This window comes from Melospiza melodia, chromosome 5, assembly GCF_035770615.1.
Source record: "Melospiza melodia melodia isolate bMelMel2 chromosome 5, bMelMel2.pri, whole genome shotgun sequence".
NCBI lineage: Eukaryota > Metazoa > Chordata > Aves > Passeriformes > Passerellidae > Melospiza > Melospiza melodia.
The window spans coordinates 32,447,658-32,468,632 of record NC_086198.1 but is presented as its reverse complement, the minus strand read 5'-3'; the positions used below and the strand labels follow the sequence as shown (position 1 = coordinate 32,468,632).

Genomic DNA, 20,975 nt, shown 5'->3' with positions numbered 1-20,975 from the left:
CCATGCAGAATCAAAGCAAGTGGTAAAGCTTTGGGTTTTCCAGTTAGTTCAGAGTCTTGTCTATTAACTGTCTATATAACTTTGGGAAGAAATTTTGGTGATTATGCTGTTATTAGTGTCAGGTCATAGAATTTCCTAAATACTTGTTATGAAAGGCATCAGAGAAGTACAAAGTGCTGCAATAATTAAACATGCTAAACTATTATTAAATGTACAGATTTTCAGTATGAATGAACCAGTATAACAATTCACTTCCCACAGAGAGGGAAGTCTTTCCTCTATCTCCATCCTGTCCTGCTGCTGCATGCATCCATGATTTACTTCTTCCGGGAAACTGTGGTTGTTTAAATCCTGGGACTAGCTGAATAGCACCATAAAACAGCCGGAGTAACCAGGTTATCATTTGCTAGTGAATTTAAATTAATGCTGTAAAAATCTGATAAGCAAAAAGAAAAGAGATCGGAAGAAGAGGCAGGCATGGGAAAGTTAAAAAAGTGAGGTCTCCCCTTCTCACTGGCCGTCAGTTCTTCTGTCTGCAGATTTTCATAGGAAATTGTGCTGTTTGAAAAGGTAAGGGGTTTGTGGGCAATATACAGACCCAGTTCTCTACACATCATTAAACTGTTTTCAAGTAACTGTTCTGTTATCTCCTGTTGCTTTGGAAAGGCACAACCTATGCACACTGAACTTACCAAGAAGATTTTGGGCAACAAGGCTACCTTCAGTCCCATAGTCACGCTGGAGCCCAGGAGAAGGAAGTTCCACAAGCCCATCACGATGACAATTCCTGTGCCCAAGGCCTCCAGCGAGGGGCTCATGAACGGCTACGGAGGCGACACGCCCACGCTGAGGTTACTGTGCAGCATAACAGGTGGGATACCAGTCCTGGAGCCCTGCTTGATCTTCCTGAAACTGTCAGGCCCTGGGGCTGCAAAGGCTGAACTGATAACACCCAGGGGAAGCTGGATGGGGCGAGAAGCTATGAAAATATGCTACTTTCCAAACAATTCCTTTATACCAGAAATAACAGTTGTTGTTTGCACTAACAAGACATGTGTAATATAATCACAGACTTGGGGTTTGGTGATTTTTTTGCATTTTCCTTACACTTTGCTTCTTGAGAACCAACATACCTCTGCCTGGCAAAGTAAGAGTAGTGCAGGCTTACTGTTGCAGCTTAGGAGGAAAATACTGGAGTTAAATACTTGACATGGCTCCCAAGTGATTAGCATCTCCTTCAGTCTCCCTTAAGAGACAGAAATGAGCTGCAAGTGTTTAATTTAATTAATTTAATTTAATTTAATGCTGTGCTACAGGGCTCAGCACTTAAAAATCATTTGGATACTTGGTATTTTCAGGGTAAGCCTATCCAGTCCTGCTAGCATTAGTGGAAGACTGTAGATCCAAGGAGAAAGTATATCTGGGATTATTACTTTTTTCACAGCAATTAAAAACTGTAAAGAATTTCTTAGAAGCCAAAAAGTTGCAGATGTGCATGGTTTTGATTTTAGTTTCAAACTTTTATCATTTCAGGAGGAACTACTCCTGCCCAATGGGAAGACATCACTGGGACAACACCACTGACCTTTGTTAACGAATGTGTTTCCTTCACGACAAATGTGTCTGCCAGGTACCTACACAACCAAACAGGACTTTTACAGGAATACTCTCAAATACATGCCTTTGTTCCACAAATATTTTTGTTAAATGATTTTGGTTTGGAGAGTAGAACGAACAGAGAGATTGATTATTATTCAAATTTCCATGTAAACAGAAATCCCTTATTTGGGTACCTCACACATACATCTTGTAAGAGATATTACTTCTGGAATATCCAAAACTGAGAAGTCAGGCAGAAAGGGACTTTAGGTGTGCCAAACTGGGGTCTAGAAGCCTCTCTTCCATACATCTGTTCTTGTAATGAGATTTAACTGCTCTCTTACTGAAAACAGATTTTCATTAAAAAAAAAGAGTAATATAAATGAATGTAGGTATGTATTTTAGTTTGTGTTCATGATGCCTATCACAGAAATGCCCCAAAATCTCCTCCTCTGTAACAGGAGATGCAAACTGTGACACCTGGAAAATATTTTGTCCAGGCTGTGTATTCCAGCAAACAGTTAAAAAAATCATGGATAACTTGCTCATGAAATTCAATGCAAACATTCAGTATCTGGGGCAGTTATTGCTGTTAATTAGGTTTGTTATTTATTGAAATAGTGTATTCAGTGTTAAAATGCAGTCCAACCTCCAGATTAACATTAGGTGAAATACAGTATTAGTTTTTTTATCCTTTCTCAGTTCAGAACGGGCTGTTTTTCCCCTGCTGTTTGCTGATGCACATTTCTGTTGGGGGTAACTGAGCTTTCCACTGTAGCAGCAGTAGCCACAAGAGGAGGATCTTACAGTGCATTCTGCTCAGTGCTGCTGCAGAGGTCTATGCAAAGGCAGGAATTAAAGGCTGATTTAAAAACCACCTGTGGAAACAAGACAGAGTTTGATAGGTCCAGATCCCTAAAACTGTCAAGTCCCCAACAGCAGGGGACTACATGTGATAGCCAGACACTGTATAGTCTTACAATTCATATTTCTAGTAGATCTTTCTTAATCCTGATGATGACAGGAAAATTGATCACTGTTGTTCATGTTCTGTGATACAGGCAGGATTCCATGTAGAGATTTTAATGGGTTCTGCCTCTTCTTTTTAATCCAAATGAATGTTCAAGTATCTACTTTGCCCCAAACATGATTTGAAATGCTGGTACAGTTTAAAAAGGGAATTTTTCATCTGATTTCTGATTCTTTGCTATTCACAGTAATTTTTTTATGTCTAGTTAAGCATTAATGATGGACAACAATTTTACCGTTCATAAAACTAATTCTGTCCAAGATGAGCTTGGGAAAGAGATATACTTGCCATGTGAATTACACTGAAGACTTGGAGGCACAATGTTTGTTTTCCATTTCCTGAGCTGCAGCTTTTAAAAGACTTAATATCTGTTGGGGCCTTTTAGCCCCTGGTGTTTGACAGCAAATCACTGAGGCATCTGGTGGTTTCTCAGAGGATGTGGCCTCTCCAGCTGTAGCCCAGCACAGCATAGTTCTCCCACACAGGAAAAGGAAAGGATCAGTGTGCAGAGCCTTTCTGTGGCACACATGCTTTCCCTCCTGCGAATGTCAGCAGCCTGGGGTTTTGGGCAGTGTGTTTGTTAAGCATTCTTAAGATGAGCACAGCATGGAATTTGCTGCTATTCAGCTGCAGATGAGTAAGCCACACTCCAAAGGTGTGCTTTGGGGTTCTAATGCCATGTAATCCACCGTGAGGAATAACATCCCTACGGATCAGAGCAGCTTTTGAGCTGTCTCTGACCCCTCCTGACTTCCGCCTTCATCCGCCAGCTGGGAAACTTGAGCTTTCCACCCACACAGTGGATTTTATTGAATAGAAATGGCATCAGCTCCAGAGAAACTCAAGTGGTAGCTGGGAAAGAAGGCAGGACGTGTTACTCCTTGGAAAATGCTTGGTGACTAAATTCACATAGGAATAGTTTCTGATTTTGCATGCAGCTTTGCACAGTGGACAAAGTAATTTATGTTCACCTGAAGACCTCAGGTTTTGCTGTTGTATGTAAGGAATTGGCTGCTATTTCCTTTAAGTTGGGTGGGAGACAAAAACCAAAAGTGACAATTCTTTTTTTCTCCTCTGACTTGTTATCTCCCATTGCTCTGGTTGCCAGCTAGTGCTGCCAGGATGGGAAAACACAGAATTTCCTTTCTTAAAACCTTCTCTGCTGATGGCTCAACTCTTCATTTTCTTTTACAGATTTTGGTTGATAGACTGTCGTCAGACACAAGAATCTGTTACTTTTGCTTCCCAAGTATACAGAGAAATTATCTGTGTCCCCTACATGGCCAAATTTGTGGTGTTTGCCAAATCTCATGATCCCATTGAAGCACGGTTAAGATGTTTCTGCATGACAGATGACAAGGTTGATAAAACTCTAGAACAACAAGAAAACTTTGCTGAAGTTGCCAGAAGCAGGGATGTAGAGGTACTGTACAAGACTTTAAGTTTTCTCCATTTTCTACTGTCTGCTTTTGAACCAGTATTTTCCACCTTCTATCTGCCACAAGGACTGAAAAATAATCTGTCAACAAATACTGTCATGATGCAGTATCAGCAGCCATGATAAGATGGAAACTTGGACTTTTGTCAGGTGTAAGGAAAAAGTAGTGAGGAAATCCTATTCCCAGAGGGCAAAGACAAACTCAGCCCACAAGGCTAAAGGGAGAGGGATGGAGCCAAAAATGGTGTCTAAATCCTGACTTCCAGCAACCCCATCAATGCACATCACTAACCAGAAAGGCAGCTGACAGAGATCACTGTTTGTGAGCACATTCACTTACCAAGAAGTTCAAGTAGCAGGTTTGATTAATATTCTGCTTTATGAAAATAAAATTACATTAAAACTGTTGCTGAGCAGGCAAAAGCTTTCCTATGTGGAATTCAGCAAACTGCCTGCTACATGCAGTTTTTCTGACTCTGTCAGCTTCCTTCGAAGGGATGACAAATTGAAGGTGCTTTAACTTACGTGGCACATTCTGCTTAGTTCTGTCTCTTTTCCATGAGAATCCCACCTTTAAAAGAACTGTCCTCGCTGCTTCTGAAGCTCTGACAGGTATCTCTTGTGCAAATCAGCAAGATAAAATATGAGCTTATCAAACTGAATGACAAGGCTGAATTTCTGGGAAGTAAGGATGAGCCACAAATCGATTTGCAGTTTGAATGGAACATTTCCCAAACTGCTGATCTGATATTCAACCATGTGGAGGGGCCGTAACAACAGTGATCTGAAGATACAAGCAGTGCCATTATAGAGAGATTTCAGAGAGATATTTACCTGAAGTCTGCCTTTCAAAAGCTCTTAGGCCTCTGCATATCCAGCTGAAATAAATGGACTCAGTAGGCACATACTCTGAGTTCTGACAGCTGAAGAGAATAATTGACTGTGGTGATGAGGCCAGGTTAGCAAAGTATGCTAAAATTGGAGTCAATCAAAAATCAAAATTAAAATCTAGATTTAAAAGTTTCCCTGGATTTATGACACTGAGTAATATACTGTTGTCATTTAAAGTACTGCACTATTGTTACTAAATTAGCAATCTGGTTGCTTTGGAATTTAATAATCTGATATGTTTCCACACATTCTAGGTCCCTGTACATAACAAATTTTGCAAACGCTGACAAGACCCAACAATTCCAGAAACTGATTTGTACTGTTGTAGAGCAAGAAGCAATTCCAATCACCTCCCAAGGATTAATTAACTGTTTGCTTTTTTTCCTTTCCAACAGGTGTTAGAAGGAAAACCCATCTACGTTGACTGCTTTGGCAATCTAGTGCCACTCACAAAGAGTGGGCAGCACCATATATTCAGTTTCTTTGCCTTCAAAGAAAATAGACTTCCTCTGTTTGTTAAGGTAATGTTGCTGGCTCCTTTTTGGTTATTTCAAGTTATCGCTTCACCATATTTTTTGTGAACAAAAGAAAGCCAAACTACTTAATTTATATAAATTCGCAACTGGAACCTAATTTTATCCCTGTACTATTCCACTTAAAAAAAACTTTTTTTATGAGTAGGAAAATTTGTAAAATAAAAACCAAAGTAAAAACCCTTCATTCCTCTCAAATTAAGTAATGTAGTAACCCACTGTGGTCAGAAGGGCTGCTGTCACTGAGGCACCATCACCACATCTTCTGAGAGGTAGATTAGAGAGCACTGGAAAACTGTTCCACAGACTTTTCCTTCTACCCAGGAATTCCCACTACAAAGAAGAAAACTATTACTGTTATATAAATAACACTCATAGAGAAATGATTTATGAATGGAAACTTCCAGTAAGTGGAGAAAATCAACCCACTGTCACTGTGTTGTTTTTGCTGTGTGCTGCTAGACAAATTTTAAACTTTCTCCCTTCTTACCAGCAATATTTTGTAAGCTTATTTTAATTTACACCTTTATCTGTGCCACTGCCTTCCTTTGGCTTTGCAGATTGCTCACCCTGCTGAATTTTCTACCAACAACATTCAATATATATTGAATACACAAACACATCCATATGTGCATTTACAAACAACAGAGGGGGAAAAGTGAAAACACATTATTTTTGCCTCAGTGGACTTTTTCTCCCCATCTGGTCCCTCCTGCTGAACAGTTTTTGGGAAACACAAGTAGGTCACACAACAGAGCAGCAGGTTAAATGTGTTTCTTTTTCCTGTGCCAGGTCCGAGATAGCACTCAAGAGCCCTGCGGACGATTATCGTTCATGAAGGAGCCAAAATCTACCAGAGGCCTCGTTCATCAAGCCATATGTAATTTAAACATCACTTTACCCATTTACACAAAGGTACTGTGAAATTATACCCAGCTGCAGACATCAGCATTATCATGCAAACAAGAAACGAGGAGGAGGGCAAAACAGGGTTAAAGCTTTGTGGGCAGGGGCTTGAAAAAGGAAAAAATTCCATGCAAGGGCTTTTGGTGTCTTGAGTTTGGTACTCCTTATGCCAGTGTTGGGAGACATCATCAGGTATTTCCTGAGGTCTCAGAAGAGATGAGTGGGAGTGCCCTCAGAGAGTAAACGCTTGTTTCCTTAGAAAGTGTCGGTTTATGTTTATTCTCTGAAAACACTAGGGGTTTTTTCCTTTCCTGGTTGGATTAGAAGCTGCATGCCTTTTAGAGATGTATTTGCCCAAAATGTTGATCATTTTCTTCTCAGCACTTTTAGAATATAGTAAATCTTTATTATAGCATTTTAGCATAATTTTTAAGCAAAGCATCTCAACATTTTTGTGACTTGAAATGGTAATAGTTCTTGAATATTTTAAGTGTTTATATATGCTAATTTATAGGTAAAAAAGCATGTATACATTTAAAGTTTTGGTACAAAAAAGGATCACTAGACATCTAACTTTTCAGTTTGTATTTTGCTTGGTTCTGTAGCCTTTTGTGTTTAAATTGACAGTTCAGTTTTGCTGCTTTTTGTCATAAGAAATCAACTGCAGAAATGTGCTGCATTTTCCTCTTTTCTGTTAAATGTTGTGGGAAGTTACTTTTTCCTATTCTCTTCTGAAAAAAATTGCCTTTTGCCTGCTCTGTTTCCCCCTTCTCTTTTTGCATGGCACTTTGGGACCAAAAGGAATCAGATTCAGATCCAGAACCAGAAGAGGTAATGTTGCTAAATCAGCATGTTCTTGCCTACACACGTTGCTCAAACACAACTAACAGGCACAACTCAGAACTGACCTTAGCTCAGTGCTACAGACACAGCAAAAAGGGCCTTGCACAGACTCACTTTGGGAATGGGCAGACTTGAATTTTGCCTGTGTTAAGATGGCCAGTCTTCTCCATTTATAATATCCAGTAGATGGATATTACGCTTTACTGAGCTGGGTGATGGACATCCAGTACAAAATCAGTGTTAACCCAGAAGTAACAAGTAAAGGTTTAGAATGTTCATCTTTAGCACTAACTAAATTGTATCAGCTGCCCCCTGAGCTCCCAGCCCGGTCTGGCGCTTAGAGATGTTCCTTAAGCTCTGACCCCTACACGGATGAGGAATGTTAGAAAAGCGCCCTCACATTTTGATGGTGTTCAGCTGTTGGGAACACTGTGAGATTAGCCAGCTCCCCAAAGACGATGGACATCTTTCCCATGCACTACACAACAGATTCAGAAGCTCTGTGGCATGGCTTGCAGTTCTCTATTATCATTACAAAAATATTTACCACTCCTATGGTAAATATGACTTCTATTTTTATAGGAAACTAAAGCACAAAAAGACGAGCTCATTGATGGCTATAAGCTTTTTAAACTATTTTTGTTGACTTCATTAATTTATATGTTAATAATATTAATTAGTATGCTGACATAAATCTGGACTGATCTGGAAGAACTGAAAGTGAGGGAAGCTAGGACATGTTAGGGATGCAGGGTAGGCAATGTAGGACAATGTGTGCATCAGAGCAATTCAGGCTATTACAGATCTGTTACACACACTGCTAGCTGTGAGTTGTAATTATGTGAGCCTAAAGGATTGCCAGGCATGTATGAACACGCACGTATGGCCAGGGATTTCCTTCTGTTCAGTGTCAGCTCATGGAAAGGCAAGGGTTTCTAACATCTTGACTGAGACAGCATATTGTATTTATCTTTATAAAGAATAGTTTGAACTCTGTAAACCTTTTCAGCACTTACTAAAACCTTGGGGGTTTTACCATGTATGGTATCTTGTACCAGCAGTACTGCACAGCTGATTTGCATTCTTCACAGTTGTCCTATTCCTACCACAAGTTTGTATAGGAAATTAAAGCTTTAATGCTACTTCTGAGTTTGCAAATTTTTCCAGAGCCAAATTTAAACAACATGTACTGGTGTGGACAAATGCTAGCAGAACTGAAATAAACTGAAATTACAAAGCTACCTCAAAAATTTGCTTCTTCAATTTTCCTGGTCTGAGATTGTGTTCTGTTCAATTCTTTTTTGACAAAGACTGTGTTATCTTTTGAATAACAGAAAAATTGTATAGGTTTTTTGATGTACCCACATAACTCTGAAAAATCAAAAAAGAGGCCTGTGAGGGCCATCACAGCTTCCATTAAAGGTATCAATAGCCATTAGTGGCATCCAGCCCCATGTCATGCCTTGGACAGTTCTGCCATCATTGGTGCACCTGCATTTCATCATCACTGAGCACAGAGGCAAAAATGCAGTTCATGCTCTCAGAATGAATGTGTCCAAGGAAACGCAATGCATGAAACCTCCTGATTGCCTTCCAGATGGACCAAATGCCTTCACTATTTTACTTTAGACAGAAAGAAATAAATTAAGAGCAATGTAACCACACACCTGGTAATGCACAAGTTTAGGTCCTCTATGATTGCTAAGAGCATTTAAAGAAAATACATTGCAACATTTTGCATCTACTGTTGACCATAACTATAGTGAAGTAACCATTTTCTTGGTACTAGAGACCCAAAATAAATTAACTTTTACTCTTATTTTGACTGTTATTTTACTGCTTTTATTGTTATTTATATGCATTCTTGGTTCCATTTAAGTCCATGCATCTCTATACAACTAGCATTTCACCTGTGGCTTCTGTATGGCAATTGTATTTGAAGTTTTAAATCTCCTGATTTTTCCTCTTCCAGGTTGATATGACTTCAGAAAAAAGTAAGATTTTTTTTTTCTTTGAGAATGTTATAATGCAATTTGTATGAGAGATGTTAAGAGAAAAGATAAGCATGAAAAAGCTAAGTTTTAACTGCTATTGCTAATAACATCAATACTTTAAATACATAATGAAAACCAATTTAATATCTCAGCAGCTATCCAATTCAATACAATTAACATGTAAATTAACAAGTAATACAGTTAAAAACCGTTCATCTAAGCCTTTACTTTCCTTTGACATCCCTAGTGAACCTGCTATTGCTATTTTGCTCGTATGAATGCTCATCCCTCCGTTTTTTTTTGTTTTCTCCGTTTGTTGACACACATTCTTGCCTCATATTTGAGACAAATGACAGTATCACTTTTAATGAAAACCTAATGAGGACTCCAATCTCTTTCGTTAATCTCATGAAATACAGCCATGCCAAAAAGTGATACTGTCCAAAGGAATCAGCCTGTTTAACCCTCCCTCCCTTGCCCCATCCTTTACTGTGGTGAAATATGGCTGGAAATCTGACCTGACGGATTGGCACAGCACCAACACCCTCTGTACACACCCAATCAGACTGTGACCATGAGAGACCTTGGGCGAGGGGTTCACAAGTATCTCCTTTATGGGAGAGGCAAATCAAATTAATCTCAACACACACAGGAGTGTCTCTAATGAGAGCTGCTTCCAAATGCAGCCATTTATTGGATCTGTTCAGGAAAAGCATGACATCTGCCTTGTTTCCAGTTTGGAGTGCAACATCTTGCCTCCTCTGCAGTTAAAGTGCAGTGTCTTGCATTGTCCTCCTGCCACTTCCTCACTGCCCACTCTGCCAGGGAGTGTTCCTGCTCCAGCCACACACTGTCTGGATAGCACTTGCAGTTTATTTCCCACTGGAGTTGCATTGCTTCAGGCTGATTAACTCAATTATTGGCCAGTGAAAGAGTCATACATTTGATATTTATGAAAGTACATATTAAAAATTTACAAAATTACTGGCTGGCATTTCAGCATGCACCAGACCATTCATTGTAAAGCAGCAGCACCAAAAGACCACATTTTCAGCACCACAATACCCTGCAGCAATCTGGCTCTAATTAATGTGCAGCACAAATATTTAACGTTTGTTACACTCAGGAGAACAGCGTAGCAAAATGGATCTTTTTTTACAAATAAAGACAGCTAATTATGTGTTGCTTAAGGTCTCTTTATTTGCATTAGTTCTTTGACTTTCACTGGGGTGCTGAAATGTGCAGTTCCATGTGACATGCTACCTTTAAAGGGAAAATGTCCATCTGTGATTCCTAAGTATTGTGTTCTGTTTGTAACTTGCTTCAGTTCTCCAGTGTTTTGTTCTGTTCAAAATCCATTTTCTGCTAGTCCTTGCTGAAATGAAATACTACCAACAGGCAGCTATGGCATAATGAGAATTATCTGCAGCCACCTTCCTGTATATTGATTGCCAGATTAGACAAATATTTCACCACAGTATGTTTACAGTATTTTCATGTACCTTTAATTTATATGAATAATTTTTAGAGCTCTTGTTAATAACCTAAGCTACATACCCAGCAGCATTTGCAACACCTTTGCTTTGCATGGAAATAACTTGCCTTACATGAATTGTACGTATGTGTCTAGTGTGACTGTCTGTGACTTTGGGTTGCCATACATTACATTTTTTAAAACTCTGAAATCACTTCTAAGTTGATTCACAGTTTTTTCTTATTATCTCTCCTTTTCTTCTCTGTCTTCTCTTTTCTCAGTCAGTTCATTAGTTGTCAATGAGGATGTTCCAAGGAAAGGACCATGCCTCTTAAAACAAAAGCCTGTTTGTTTCATTGTGTAGGTGTGAAATCCCCTTAGATGAAATGCCGGTTTGCAGCTGATTCAGATCTCCACATATTTGATCCTATTTTAGATTACTGCAGAATTACTTCTTGCTTTATATTTTGGTCATTAAGAAAAACAAAACTGTTAACCCAATGTTATTCTGACAGTTTGCTAACACTGGCTTTCTCTTAGAGGAAATCGACTTTGAATCAGTTCTAATGCTTTCCCCTTTTTTTCTTGTTTTTCTTTTTATTTAAACATTGATCTGTAACATCTGAACAATCTTGAGATGCCTCTCTTTGTGTAACTTCACTGTGTTTCTTCTGGTTTTGATTTGAAATTTTGTTGTTGTTGTTTTGGGTTTGTTTTAGTGGTGTCCTGGTTTGGTTTGTTCCAGCTTTGATACTGTATGTGTGGTTGTGCTCTAGAGATAAAGTGAAGCAAGTTATTTCCTGCCATTTTCCTTTTCAGTTTTTTTTTTTCCACCCCCTGTTAGCTTTGCTTTGCTCTTGTACCCTCAGATCTTGTGGATCCACCATTCCCAGCCCATTTTGTTGACCTTCCCACCACTACAGCCAAAGACTGTCATTTTCAGTCCTGATTACATTTTCCAATCTCTATTTTTGATTTCCATTTTACTTTCAATGTTTTTCATTCGCATCAAAGATGACGAGACAGAATCTACAGAAACATCTGTCCTGAAAAGCCATCTGGTTAATGAAGTCCCTGTACTAGCCAGTCCAGACCTGTTGTCTGAAGTTTCTGAGATGAAACAAGATCTGATCAAAATGACTGCCATCCTGACAAGTGACCCTTCTGATAAATCAGGCTCCATTAAGGTGAAAGATCTTGAAAAGTCCGCTGAAGAAGAGCCAGGAGAACCTTTTGAAATAGTTGAAAGAGTGAAAGAGGACTTAGAAAAAGTAAATGAAATTCTGAGAGGTGGATCCTACACCAGAGAAGAACATGTTTTGCAGAAGTCCCTTTCCAGACAAGAACCCCTAGAAGAAGAATGGATCATTGTCAGTGATGAAGAAATTGAAGAGGCCAGGAGAAATGCTCCATCAGAAGTCACAGAGCCAAGCCACGGAGAAGTCGGGGTAGACAAAAGGACAACAAAAAAAGGGGAGCCAGACATGACAGGAGCGGTGGATTACCTAGCTGAGGATTTGAAAACAGACGTTTCTCTTCATGAGGGACAGCCACAGGCCTTACAAAAGGAGGTAGTAGAAGAGAAAATGAAAGCTGTAACAGTAAGTAGGGATTCTGAAAAAAAAGGAAAAGAATCTCCAAAAACTGGGAAACCAACCTCGCAAGAGCAACAGAAGGCAGCCTCAGAAGTTAAAAAGCCCCTTAGGCCAAAACTACGAGAAAAGCCAAAGCCGAAGGAAGGCAAGGTACACAGCAGCGGAGAGAAACTGAGATTGCCTAAGCTCACTGCAGATGAGGCACCGGCTGGGGAGCCTGGCCTAAAGGTTACAGGCACTCCAGAGCCTAAAGCTGTGTCCCCTGTTATTGAGGAAACTCCCATTGGCTCAATAAAGGATAAAGTGAAAGCTCTTCAGAAACGAGTGGAAGATGAGCAAAAAGTACGCTCAAAACTGCCTGTCAGAGTTCAGGCAAAAGAAGGCCCTGCCGAAAAGGCACCTAAAAAATCAGTGCAAGTCAAAAAGCCAGTAGCACAAAAAGCCCAGCCACCTGTCTCACCTTCTTCTAAGACAGAGAGACTTGAAGAGACCATGTCAGTTCGGGAACTAATGAAAGCCTTCCAGTCAGGGCAAGACCCGTCCAAGAATATTTCCGGACTCTTTGAACACAAATCTGTCAAGCAGAAGCAACAGGCCCCTGAGAAGGAAACTCCCCGCAAGAAAACAATTCCTTTGCAGAGTGAAACTAAGCGAGTGTCAAATCTCAAGACAGACAAACAGAAGGACAAACCAAGCTTGGTGTCAAAAGCAGAGAAAGAGCCACAATCAAAGAAAGGAAAAACTCAAGTTTCCACCATCGAAACTGCCAAAAAAGCTAGTGGCAAAGACCAAGTAAAAGAGCAGAGCAGCAAAAAGCCAACCCAAACTCTCCCTCCGGTAATGATTGCTGAAAGTGCCAAAGAAACGGCGGCTGGGAAAGGCAGGACTTCTGATGATCAGGGGGATCTTGACTTCCAGATCAGCCCTGACAGGAAAACCTCAACAGACTTTTCTGATGTCATTAAAGAAGAACTGGAGGATAATGACAAATACCAACAGTTCCGACATCTCTCAGTGACAGAGGAGGGAGAGGTTAACTTGGAGCAAGTACTGACCAGTCCTTTTGGTGCTGCTTTTCCCACAGAGTATGGGAAAGATGGATTCCTTCCTGCTCTTTCTCTGCAAAGTGCTGCTCTCGATGGGAGCTCAGAGAGCCTTAAACACGAAGGTGTGGCTGACTCTCCAGGCAGCCTACTTGATGGAACCCCTCAGATCAGCTCAGAGGAAAGCTACAAGCATGAGGGTCTGGCAGAGACTCCCGAAACGAGCCCAGAGAGCCTTTCATTCTCACCAAAGAAAACTGATGGGCAAATTGAAGATGCTAAAGGAGCAGCTCAAGTACACACAACAGCAGAAACGTGTTCTACGAAGGAGGTCTCCTCAAAGGAAGATGAAAAAGGTATTACCGAGAGGCAGCTAGATGCTGTTACTGAGACTTGTGAGTCTCATTCTGACCATTTATCAGAAGAGCATGTACCTCCAGCCTCTGAAGAAGAGGCTGATAAACTTAAAGAAAGTAGCTCAGCTTCCATTGTGAAAGATATTAGCAGGGATAAAGAATCCAGAACCACTGCACATTTCACTAAGTCTTCTGAAACACATGACACTGCTTTAGAGAAAGAAAAAGATGTAGCCTGTGAACGCCGTCTTACAGTTAGAAGTCCCCAGAAATTGGAACTTGCACTTGCTAGCCATGATAGTGAAGGCTTTAGCCCAGTTGCAGATGACTCTTTGACTATAAGTCATAAAGACTCCCTGGAAGCAAGCCCGGTGCTAGAAGATAACTCATCACACAAAACGCCCGACTCTTTGGAGCCCAGTCCTATGAAAGAGTCCCCCTGCCGCGATTCCCTTGAAAGCAGCCCCGTAGAACCAACAGTGAAGGCTTGTATTTTGGGGCAGGGTCCTCTTCCGTCTGCTCATAGCAAAGCAGAAGCCTGCCCAGAGCTGGCATCGGTGCGTTCCAGGATTCTCCGTGACCCTGAGGGAAGTGCCGATGATGACAGTCTGGAGCAAACATCCCTCATGGAGAGTTCAGGGAAAAGCCCTGTTTCCCCCGAAACTCCTAGTTCAGAAGAAATTAGCTATGAAATCACACCTAAAATGGCAGACATACCAAAGTCAGCCACCATCCCTGAAGTCAATGAAGAACCAGAGGAGGATTCGGAAAGTGAACCAAAGAAGAGATTCACCCCTGAAGAAGAGATGTTTAAAATGGTGACCAAAATAAAAATGTTTGATGAATTGGAGCAAGAAGCAAAACAGAAGAGAGATTATAAAAGGAGTTGTAAACAAGATGAATCTTCTGTGGTTGCCAATTCAGAAGCCTCACGGGAGGCTGAAGCATCAGAGCAGACTACTGTAGTAGAAAAAGGCATACCCATGGTGGTGACACCTGCTGCTGAATCTAGAAAGAATTCTTCCTCTTCAGAAAGCGAGCCAGAATTGACTCGGCTCAAAAAAGAAGCCGACTCTGGCCTCTTAATGGAGCCTGTGATCCGAGTGCAGCCACCCTCACCATTACCACCTAGTATTGACTCCAGCTCTAGCCCTGACGAAGCAGGTTTCCAACCCATTGATTCCCAGCCATGCTCTGTCGGGATAGGTGAGGTTAAAGCACCGGGCAATGGTGACAAAGAGGAGCTGCTTATCCTTGGGCGCAGCTGTAAGCCTTCCATGGGCACTTGTCCTTCCAATGGTTGTGCGTCAGCAGAAAGTGCAGAATCCAAATGTTGTGATGGTACAGGTGACTGTGAGATGGTCAGTCCCGACGGCCCTGTCACACGATCTGGGTCTACTCCCTGTCACTCTGTCAGTGGCAGTTGTCAAGAAGAGGTTTACACTGAGTCTTCACTAACAATGGGGCAGTGTGATGCTACTGACAAAGGTGTCAAGCCCGCGGCTCTGTTACCACGCAGTGATCTCATTTCTATGGAAGCTGTGTCAGAAGAGGCAGATGGTCTTTCTCATGGACACAGTACCACAGAGTACTCTGTCCCATGTGATGGCAAACTGGCCGAAGGTTACACCACTGACCATTGTGCTTCGGCAAGGGATTTGGGAAAAACAGATACAGGTTGTGAGACATCTCACAGGGCTGCTCATGCTGAGGAGCCCTTGCCAGAGTATTCATCCCTAACCACTGACACAGGGGAACTCAACAGCTGTGCAGCAGATGCTGCTGACGGTAGTGCTCCGTATATAGTGAGCCCTTACGAAAATGTGTCTTCTGGACATTTCTTCATTGACACTGAAAGTGAAGTAGGATCTGGTAGAAGTCTGCTATCTAGGGAAACCTATTCTATTGCAGAAGAGAAAGATCAGACTGGTGAAGTTCTACTTAGCAGAGACATAGGCAGTGAATATTGCTCTTCAGAGGAAGTGTACATGGAAATAGAGCCCAAACCAGAGGATGGATTTCAGACAATATCACAAGGGTCTCCAACCTCAGAATCAACAAAAATATCTGAATCTGCTCTTGAGGATATAAGAGATGAAACAGAGAAATTTGTGGGTCAGGTTGTCATCACCAGAACCGATGTGGATTCTGACATGTGGAGTGAAATACGTGAAGATGATGAAGCTTTTGAAGCTCGGGTGAAAGAAGAGGAACAGAAGATATTTGGGTTGATGGTAGACAGGCGATCCCAAGGCACAACCCCTGACACGACACCGGCCAGGACACCCACCGAAGAAGGGACACCACTCAGTGAACAAAATCCTTTTCTTTTTCAGGAAGGCAAGTTGTTTGAGATGACTAGAAGTGGAGCCATTGACATGACCAAAAGAAACTACCCGGATGAAAGCTTTCACTTCTTCCAGGTGGGGCAGGAGCCTCAGGAAGAAGTTTCTTTATGTGAAGAAGTGAAAGAAGCAGCAGAGGTGGAATCTTCAAAGCTGAAGGGGTCAGTGGACCCATTTGCACCGTCAGAGTCAGAGGAGTCAGATATACAAGAACAAGATGCATTGAGATATTCACCCCCATCACCTGAGTCTAGTGATAGATCTGAAGAAATGATGGGTGAAGGTGCCAGCACAGGCACTGCAAAAGCAGATCTTAAATCCAGAATTCCAATTAAAATGGGTATTTCAGCTTCTTCAAAATCACCAAAGAAAGAAATTGCTGCCTCTGAAGCTGAGCCCCTCTCCAGAATGGAGACTGACACAGTTGATAGCAGTCAGGTGCCTTGCCCCATCTCTCCTGAGCAGTGTGCGGTAGAAGATGAATTAGATTTTTCTAAAGTCACTCGATTGGTTAGTTCTGAACAGGGTGAGGAATCCCCAGACTCTTCCCCAGAGGAACAGAGATCTGTGATTGAAATCCCCACTGCTCTAATGGAGAGTGTGCCTTCTTGTGAAAGCAAATCCAAAATCCCTGTAAGAACAGCTGCTGCCGCATTGCAATCCTCGCAACAATCGGAAAATGAGAGCCTTTTCCCAGATGACTTCCTGGACAGTTCGCAGTGTGAAGGAAAAGATGACCAAGCAAAACCAAAGTCTAAAATTCCTGTGAAATCCGCTTTCCCAAAAGCTGAACCACAACACTCACACGCGGACATGTCCGTCCGCAAGCCAGAGTCACCCAAGGTGCTCGACGTGACGAGTGCAGTCCCTGCAAAGCCAGACAGCCGCAGTAAATCCGAATCTGATGCCACTAGTCCCATGGACACAAAGACCAAACGTTCCATCAAAGCTAGGAGTTATGCTGAGGCAGAGGCAGAGGCCAGGGAGAGGGAGAGTGAGATGAAGTTTGAGCTAGACTCAGATGAGGCAACAACAGCAAGATCGAAGGTATTTTCTTCACGATTGCCAGTTAAAAGCAGAAGCACTACAGGCTCCCGCAGTGCTTTTAGTCCCACAAAAGAGAGTAAGGACAATTTTTTTGATCTTTACAAAAACTCCATAGAGTTTTTTGAAGAAATTAGTGATGAAGCGTCTAAATTAGTGGAAAGACTCACGCAGTCAGAGAGAGAACAAGAATTAGTTTCAGATGATGAAAGCAGTAGTGCCCTAGAAGTTTCAGTTATTGAAAATGTGCCATCCAGTGAGAATCAGCAGTCAGTTCCTGAAGACATCTTTGACATCAGACCCATTTGGGATGAGTCTGTAGAGACTCAGATTGAACGTATCCCTGATGAAAATGTCCATGACCGTGCTGAAGGTATTTGCCAACGACTGGGATTCCCTGTGCAACGCATGTCATGAATTAAAATCTTTTGTTCTTTGTTTTCTTTGGGGTGTGTGTGTGTGTGCGTTTGTGCACTGGTGTAATGCGTGTGGCATTTTCTTTTCAGCTTTTGGTGGTTAGTTGTGCTTTTTTTTCCCTTGTGAGCTGTATTTGGTTTTTTTTGTCTTGTGTCTGTGTTCTTGTCTGTGAAACGATCTCAAGATTGCAAACCATAAATGCTTACGGGAAGTGTTATCTTAATAAGCAAAAACACTTCTAGAAATATGTATGGTTTTGTCATTAAACTGATTGCTTAGGTCATGCACGTTTTGGCTTTTGACTTTCCCTGGCCCTATTAACCCTACTAGCTATTAACTTCTACTAATAATGAAATGCTTCGGCATCAATTGAAAGTGAGACAGGCAAATTTATAGACTTTTGAGTTGGTACACAATGAGAACTGCAGGAGTTTTAAATAATGAAGTTTTTTATATTCCTTTTTGTTGACAGTCTGTGAGGAAAACTCTGAGTCACCAATAACTCTTTTAGTACACATTCTCTGGTGCTTGGTTTTCCTCTCGCCTACTTGTGTGCTAGTAGTGAGTAGCCCTAATGGAAATCAGGAGCCGGAATGACATGTGCATATCTCGAACCCTAAGCAATTTCCTGATTCAGAGGTGTCACAGTTCACATGTGCATTCAGGGAAAATCAAAACTCAAATTCCACCATCCTAAAATTGGCTTTGAGGATGGGAGGAGCTGTCATTCTCACCATTAGTGAAGTGAATGAGGACTGACGAATGACCATCTGATTTTTCCTTGCCTTCGTTGTTGGTATTTTGTCTCACTCCCCGTCCAAAGGGTCAAAGACACTAAAATTAACAGTTTCGCAAATACAGACCATAATCTGACATGCTGTATGGACTGTTTGAGCTAAACTTGCCTTACAACACAAAGAACATGATCAGAAGCACTGGTCCCGATGAATTCTTCAACCCTGGCATTTACTAAGGAGGCATGGAAAACTATGGCTCTTGACTTAGTCAAAGTCTTCAGCTGGACTTTACAAAGATGTTTTAGAGTAAAATGCCCGGCCAAAATAGGCATAGTAGGTACTTCAGTCCTAGATTAGGTTTTCACATGAACATCTGATTTCCAAATAGAAAAACTAGATAGTCCTATGCTTTTCAAAAAACCAAGCTTTTTGCCTTCATTTTGAACCTAGGGATTTACAAGCTTCACTTGAGATACGCAGCCTGTCCGCATTTAGGCACAGCAGCTAGGAAAAAGCAGTGCTTTCCCTTCTTGGGCTCTCTCTCCTATGGAAATGTTTTTTTAACTTGCAAAAGGCAACTTTCAGCTCTCTTTGACCTTTAGATCAACAGGATGATCAGGAAAAAACAGAGGAAAGACTGGCCCACATTGCGGATCATCTTGGATTCAGCTGGACAGGTAAAGTGCACACTTTCTGCTCCAGAGAGAAAGGAGGGGAATGGTCCACACTCCTCTCATGTTTATTTTGGATGATTTTCTGATTAACTAAAGATGTTTTAGAAAAATATTTCAGAAGCTTATTTTGTTTGGGATACCAAGAGTCCTAAATGGACACCAAAGGAACCTGCTCTGAACAGTCACTTTAATATGGTGCATTTAATAGACTTGAGGCAGCAAATGGTAGCGGGGACAAGTGAAAGTAACATGGAACAAGATGGAAATGTTTTCTCAGGTTTTGGGATTAAACTGTACTTCACAGGCTTTTACTTTTCTTTGAATGAAGTTAGACCAGGGGAGTAGTAGTGGTATTAGCAGACCTCTTTACAGAGATGGATTTCTTTTTCAGAGCTAGCAAGAGAACTGGACTTCACAGAGGAGCAAATTCACCAGATCCGAATTGAAAATCCCAATTCTCTTCAAGACCAAAGCCATGCACTCCTCAAATACTGGCTTGAAAGGGATGGGAAACATGCAACAGGTTTGTCTCGTTATTGTGTGTAACTGTCTCCAGTCTGCTAGCTGAGGTGACAGGTGTGTTGTAATCACAAAGAAAATTTGGGGAAAATTTAGGCTACAGAAAGGATGACCATGGATTGTACTCAATGTTGTTTCTAGTCTTGTCTGTATAACACAGTAACTCAACAAATTTGTTAAAAGGAAAAAACCCAAAGTGCTAGTTTTTATAGGCTGCCATTTGGTTCTTTTTAGATTTTACATAGCACTGCTTCTAAATGTATCTATAATTTATATATGACACCGGGCAGTCTCCTGTATATGTCCTTCCTATGGAGAAGGGAGGGAGTGTTCTTGATTCTTAACTGAGCTGCATGGTGTCCTTCCAATGACACAGATACCAACCTGACCCAATGCCTCACAAAAATCAACCGCATGGACATTGTTCACCTGATGGAGACCAGCGGCATAGACCCCGTGCAGGGCCACGGCACACGCACCTACGCGGACACGGAGCAGTCCTTGGCTTTGGACCACAGTGAAGGTAAGTGGCCCCTGACCCAAACTGCCTAGGGTACCTCTCCAAGCAGCGCTCTGCTCTGAAGTGTTGGCCCAGGCTTATCTGTCTGCTCTCATGACAGAGCACTGGAATCCCATTTTGAAGGCATGGACAGTGTAGATGGATGCAAGCATGGCATCACAAGGGCCACATTTCACTGGGTAGAAGACCTGAGCTTTCTTCAGAAGTAAACACTGTGGCCAGCAACGTTTGCCCAGTTTACCTTGGGGTTTAGTTTTTTGCTTATACGAGTGCTTTCATGAAAGTTCAGAAGGTTGCATTAGAATTTGACCAAGATATTAAAAATGGAAACTACTCTGTGCTTTGATAGAAAATCCCTTTGGATTTGAGTATCCAGGATATTGTAATTCTGTTAGGATGCTATTGCATTTCTTAAGTTTGGAAGTTCAGTGGATTAGATCCAGTGGTTGCAAACTAAAGAAACACCTCCAAATTATTTGGTTTAAGATCCTCTTTTCCAGAAGTGACACTTTTGGGTGCCTAACTCAATACTGAAGCATATTAGACAGCTGCAAACGTCCCAGTCTTGAAGAGAATGTAGGACTAGAGGGCTGTTTGTTACAATTAGCATTCTCATATCACTGCCAAGTAGTTTTAGAATATTAACCTCTCTGTCCTGCTCAAATTCCATACAAGCTTTGTAATTTCCCCCCAATTTGTTCTTCAGAGTTCACTAGGTTTCCAGTGACTATTGTACATAAATGAGCTGCTTCTTCCACCTAGCCCTCTATGAAGCATTTTCATCTTTTTTTGTACAGTTAATTTTTCCAGAAGCAGATAAATAACGGATATGGAGGGAAAAGTCACTAAAATCTGGGTAAATTGAGGTAAATTCCTGAGTAAATGTTATTTTGCCTGTTTCTGTCCAAATCTGGGTATAGTAGTGGCAATCTGGCATGCCTTGGGCTACTCCAAGAGGCCAGGTGGCCCCCAACTCAAGGTGTTCAGGAACTTCAGGTCACGTGTTGTGTCTGGGAA

At 41.4% G+C, this 20,975-nt stretch overlaps 1 protein-coding gene across 14 annotated transcripts in view; it reads left to right on the top strand.

Moving 5' to 3' along the window:
* The window catches only part of ANK2 (ankyrin 2), a 184,987-nt gene that overhangs the window by 152,477 nt on the left and 11,535 nt on the right, over positions 1 to 20,975 (top strand). For 13 of the 14 annotated variants that reach the window (XM_063156875.1, XM_063156870.1, XM_063156871.1 and 10 more), the window contains 10 exons: positions 667 to 871; positions 1,534 to 1,630; positions 3,824 to 4,052; positions 5,354 to 5,479; positions 6,284 to 6,406; positions 7,199 to 7,228; positions 9,213 to 9,234; positions 18,848 to 18,922; positions 19,311 to 19,442; positions 19,815 to 19,961. In XM_063156875.1, the coding sequence (XP_063012945.1) occupies positions 667 to 871; positions 1,534 to 1,630; positions 3,824 to 4,052; positions 5,354 to 5,479; positions 6,284 to 6,406; positions 7,199 to 7,228; positions 9,213 to 9,234; positions 18,848 to 18,922; positions 19,311 to 19,442; positions 19,815 to 19,961 (1,186 nt within the window). Of the gene's footprint in view, positions 1 to 666; positions 872 to 1,533; positions 1,631 to 3,823; positions 4,053 to 5,353; positions 5,480 to 6,283; positions 6,407 to 7,198; positions 7,229 to 9,212; positions 9,235 to 11,722; positions 17,465 to 18,847; positions 18,923 to 19,310; positions 19,443 to 19,814; positions 19,962 to 20,975 lie in introns of all 14 variants that reach the window. The other variant, XM_063156863.1, reaches the window with a different exon arrangement.